Raw genomic sequence first — 4,826 nt, forward strand, 5'->3', positions numbered from 1 at the left:
AAACAATAGGGAGGTGCTTTTTCACCTTGTGCTATTGGGCAATATGCACTCATTATTATTTAAAGTGTGTATCATTCAAATAAAAGGATTAAAGACCTATATTTACACCATCATTTTGAAGGATTTATTTTGCAATATAACAGCGAATTATTTCAGGTTCTGTATTACCATTTATTCATATAGCACCAACATATTCAGCAGCAGATATATTATGCATCATTCCAATCAGTCCCTGCCCCAGTGGAGCTTACAATCTAACGCCCCTATGACAGTCACACACAGTAGGGGCAGAAGGAGTACCCAGAGGAACCTACGTGGGGACACACAATCGAAACATGCAAATACTGACCCCTTGTTTGTCAATACTAATTTATTGTTTTGCTGTACAGTGTTTTGCCCTCAAGCAGCGCTATTCAAATAAAAATATACCTACATACATACATACATACACACATACATACATACATACATACACACATACATACACACATACATACACACATACATACAAAATCATGCCGCCTGACCCATCAAGGTACCCCATATACTGTTGTCTCTGATGCTCCTTAAGGAAAATGTCATGAATTCTTAGCAATGGACATCTTCTATGTGGGAATTGAATGGGGAGGAGACCTTCACCTTAATAAAATCCTGCTACAAACGCAATATTCATGAAGTTGGTAACGATTGCATATTTAAAGAAGAATAAAACCTTTGTATAGTAATTGTTCTTCTTTGCATCTGTTCAATGGAAATTCTATATAATATTCCTGTTGCCCAGGACTCACTTCCTTGTATAAGGTTTTTACTCTACTTACAGACCCTGCCATTGTTGGTGAGGCTCATTTCCATAACTCTCCTTCTTTCCCCCCAACGCTTTCCAGTTACCTTTATGCTCCTTTCAGGCAGCAGTTCTCGTGGTTAAACTATTCAGCACCCAAGTCTTACCTGAGAATCAGGGCTACGGGTTTCTGCAAACTCTGTATTGCTTTCATATTGGCAAGAAGTACAAATGGAATGGATCAAGTGAGTCCCTGCAGAATTATAACCATGAAAGCATAGGGATTCCCCTGTAATAAGCACAATTCAACAGGAACGCAAGTATAAGTAAGTGTCCCTTTAATCATATGTTATTTCAGATGAAAAATTAAATAAATAAAATGGCATCTGTTTGGAGAGTGTCAGTATCACATGCGGCCCCTCTATGTAATAGTTCCCTGTGGGTTAAACCTGCCTCCAATTACCCGGGGCTAATGTCCTGTAAGGTCAGACGGACACCTCCTGCTTGTCATTCTTCTTGGGGAGATAGTGGCACCCACTGTAGAACCCAAACACTATGCCCACCAAGACCACACACACAGAGAGGAAGGCCAGGAGGTAAAGAGACATTCGCTTCTCTGCAGGGAATCTCACCAAGCAGTTATAGGGCCCAGGGCACAGCTCTGTAGAACAGACTATAAGTTCTCCGGATACCATGGGCAAGTGCCACCAGAGCAAGGCATAGAGAAAGGCCAGCTCCCCAATCAGCCTCAACACGATGCAGCCTAAATAGAGAACAAGCAGAACCTTCTGTTGGTGGAAATCCAGAACCAGATCCTTATGTGCATGTTCTGAAGCCCAAGTCCCAGTGAGGGTTTTTTCTTCTGGCAATGGCTTCTTCTTCATAGCGGCCTTGTGGAGATTGTGGCGAAGTTGAGAGGTGAAGAGCTCCATCAGGAGAACAGAGGCCACAAAGAAAACATAGCAAGTGTTCCACAGGGACACCACCGGCACATTGAAATGTTCATTGAAGCAAGCCTTCCGGCAGAACTCTATGGTGCCATTACCCTGACAATCAAAGTCCTGATCCAGGCGACCCCAAGGGCGCTCAGACGCGTAGAGGGCAAGAAGTCGGATCACAGCAAAGCCATACCACATGGTCCTCCCGGCATAGTCTGTGGTGGCTTCTACTGCAGTGCGGAGAATGGGGATGAGGCCTGTGACCATAGCCATGGCTGCAAGGAAAGGGGAATGAGTTATATTAAATATAAGGAACCTCTCACCTCTAACATTATAAAGAAAGCATCTGCCTAATTCCTAGGCATGGGGTTATTTATTATCCAGCACTAGATCCACAATGCAGGGAGGGTAGTGATTATTGTGGGTAGGGTGAGGAATGATTATGTCAGAGCTCTCTGCTCTCCCTTAACTGATCAGGGACCTCCCTTCCCTCTCTCGTGTCAAATACAAGTCTCCTGTGGGACAGAAGCTTTGGGGGAGGCTGCTGGCAAATGTTTGAGTAGAGAATTGACAAAACTCTATAATTAAGACGTGAACTACCCATTGTCTCCTGTGGCTTGGTTACTAGAATAACATTGGCTCAGGGTTAATAAACAATGAGCCAACTGCAATGTTTCAGCTCCCACACCTTGTCCTGTTTCAGGTGGAAGTGACGGGCAATCTGTGTGGGGAGACTCAGATCTGGTCTAGCAAGTTCTTCCTCTCGAGGAACCTCTGGAACAAACCCTGGTAGCGGGAGAGGAACAATGCTGCATGCCGACCTTATGCTCTCACTTGTACCCCTAGCACTACTGCCCAGCATGCCCAGTATAAAGACGATTTAACAACTTTGTACAGTGTGGTTGCCAAATTATAGCCAGGCCATGAGTCATCACCCTATTTGGGGTGAATGCTTATTTGTACCCTGGGTACCCCTGGAACTATAGCAGGGTGACACCCCAATGTTTCTATATATCTGTAACCTTGTTATTAGCTAAGGGGGCCCAGTCTGAAGGCCAGTTAGGGGGAGATTTGGGGTAAGTGCTTATTTGTACCCTGGGTACCCCTGGAACTATAGCAGGGTGACACCCCAATGTTTCTATATATCTGTAACCTTGTTATGAGCTAAGGGGGCCCAGCCTGAAGGCAAGTTAGGGGGAGATTTGGGGTGAGTTCGTATTTGTACCCTGGGTACCCCTGGAACTATAGCAGGGTGACACCCCAATGTTTCTATATATCTGTAATCTTGTTATGAGCTAAGGGGCCCAGCCTGAAGGTCAGTTAGGGGGAGATTTGGGGTGAGTGCTTATTTGTACCATGGGTACCCCTGGAACTATAGCAGGGTGACTGTTACCCCAAAGTTTCTATATATCTGTAACCTTGTTATGAGCTAAGGGGGCCCAGTCTGAAGGTCAGTTAGGGGGAGATTTGGGGTGAGTGCTTATTTGTACCCTGGGTACCCCTGGAACTATAGCAGGGTGACACCCCAATGTTTCTATATATCTGTAACCTTGTTATGAGCTAAGGGGGCCCAGCCTGAAGGCCAGTTAGGGGGAGATTTGGGGTGAGTGCTTATTTGTACCCTGGGTACCCCTGGAACTATAGCAGGGTGACACCCCAATGTTTCTATATATCTGTAACCTTGTTATGAGCTAAGGGGGCCCAGCCTGAAGGTCAGTTAGGGGGAGATTTGGGGTGAGTGCTTATTTGTACCCTGGGTACCCCTGGAACTATAGCAGGGTGACACCCCAATGTTTCTATATATCTGTAACCTTGTTATGAGCTAAGGGGGCCCAGTCTGAAGGTCAGTTAGGAGGAGATTTGGGGTGAGTGCTTATTTGTGCCCTGGGTACCCCTGGAACTATAGCAGGGTGACTGTTACCCCAATGTTTCTATATATCTGTAACCTTGTTATGAGCTAAGGGGGCCCAGCCTGAAGGTCAGTTAGGGGGAGATTTGGGGTGAGTGCTTATTTGTACCCCGGGTACCCCTGGAGCTATAGCAGGGTGACTATTAACCCTATTTAATAGGAATATTATTTCATTGGAGCACCTTCTGTTATCAATACACTCCCTATTGGAGGAATCCCACCACTGGAACATATATTATAAAACACTTGCCCAAATTCCCCTGTTATGTGTTAAATCAGAAATATTACCTGGATGAAGAGAGGAGGGGGATCCCTAGACAGAAGATAATATCTTGTATTCTTCCAGTGAGGATACGGCAGTTCTGTTTTTGGATGTGTCAGCTCTTCAGGTTAGGATCGCAGCACAGTACAGATCAGTCAACTCAGAATGAGGCAAATGAGGATATTTTTGTTTCGCCTTCACTTTCTCTGCATAGTCAGTATATAATAGCAGGCAACAGACTGTAGCTCTGTAGATCAGAGTAGCTGATTGCTCTAAACAAACATCTAGCGTTAATGATTGTGCCAAGTCCCGTGCCAGGTAGATGCTCCTGTGAAGGCTGGGAAGTCACCAAGTTCTATACAGTGTAGATCTGTAGTTCATGTCCATATGGATCTCCCGATGAGGTGGCCAGTCAATGAGTTCACTGGTGTAAACAAAAGTATCGGTTGGTGTCCAAGGACCTCACCCACATTTACTGACTTGGGTTTAAGGGAAGAAAAAGTGGTTCTTCCAGTTTTGTGTGAAACGTCAACCTGTCCTACACCAGAATAGCCCGGGGGAATGGAAAGAGATATTCTGCGCAAGGTCCCACCTTTGTTGAAATATCCGTGAATCTCTGAGCTGCTGGATTGTAAGCTCTCCGCCACAGAACTGAACAATAGGCATCTGTCTCTGTCACTAATTGCAATCACTTCCCTTTTTCTTTTAAATATACAAAACCGGTCTATCTGCCTATTTGTGTCTGCTCGGGAGGACTCAATACTAATATTAGCCACATTATATAAGGAGGCAATCATTTGCCATCTTACTCTCCAAATTATACATGGATTTGGCACTGCATCTAACCTGCCATGTATTAATGGGTTATTATACTGGATATTATGTTGTGTAGACAGCGTCTTTATAATTAGCCTCTCCAAAAGAAATAATCATCCT

The 4,826-nt window shown here is 44.7% G+C and overlaps 1 protein-coding gene across 1 annotated transcript; it reads right to left on the reverse strand.

Annotated features, from left to right (window-relative positions):
• Positions 1–1,099: 1,099 nt before the first annotated feature.
• On the reverse strand, positions 1,100–4,473 carry gjb3l.S (gap junction beta-3 protein-like S homeolog). Its single transcript, XM_018240787.2, has 2 exons — positions 3,917–4,473; positions 1,100–1,994 (listed from the first exon to the last, which is right to left on the reverse strand). The coding sequence occupies exon 2, from the start codon at positions 1,990–1,992 to the stop codon at positions 1,267–1,269; it is 726 nt and encodes a 241-aa protein (XP_018096276.1). The 5' UTR covers positions 1,993–1,994; positions 3,917–4,473; the 3' UTR covers positions 1,100–1,266.
• Positions 4,474–4,826: the final 353 nt, after the last annotated feature.

The sequence above is a fragment of the Xenopus laevis genome, chromosome 9_10S (assembly GCF_017654675.1).
Source record: "Xenopus laevis strain J_2021 chromosome 9_10S, Xenopus_laevis_v10.1, whole genome shotgun sequence".
In the NCBI taxonomy this organism is placed as follows: Eukaryota; Metazoa; Chordata; class Amphibia; order Anura; family Pipidae; genus Xenopus; species Xenopus laevis.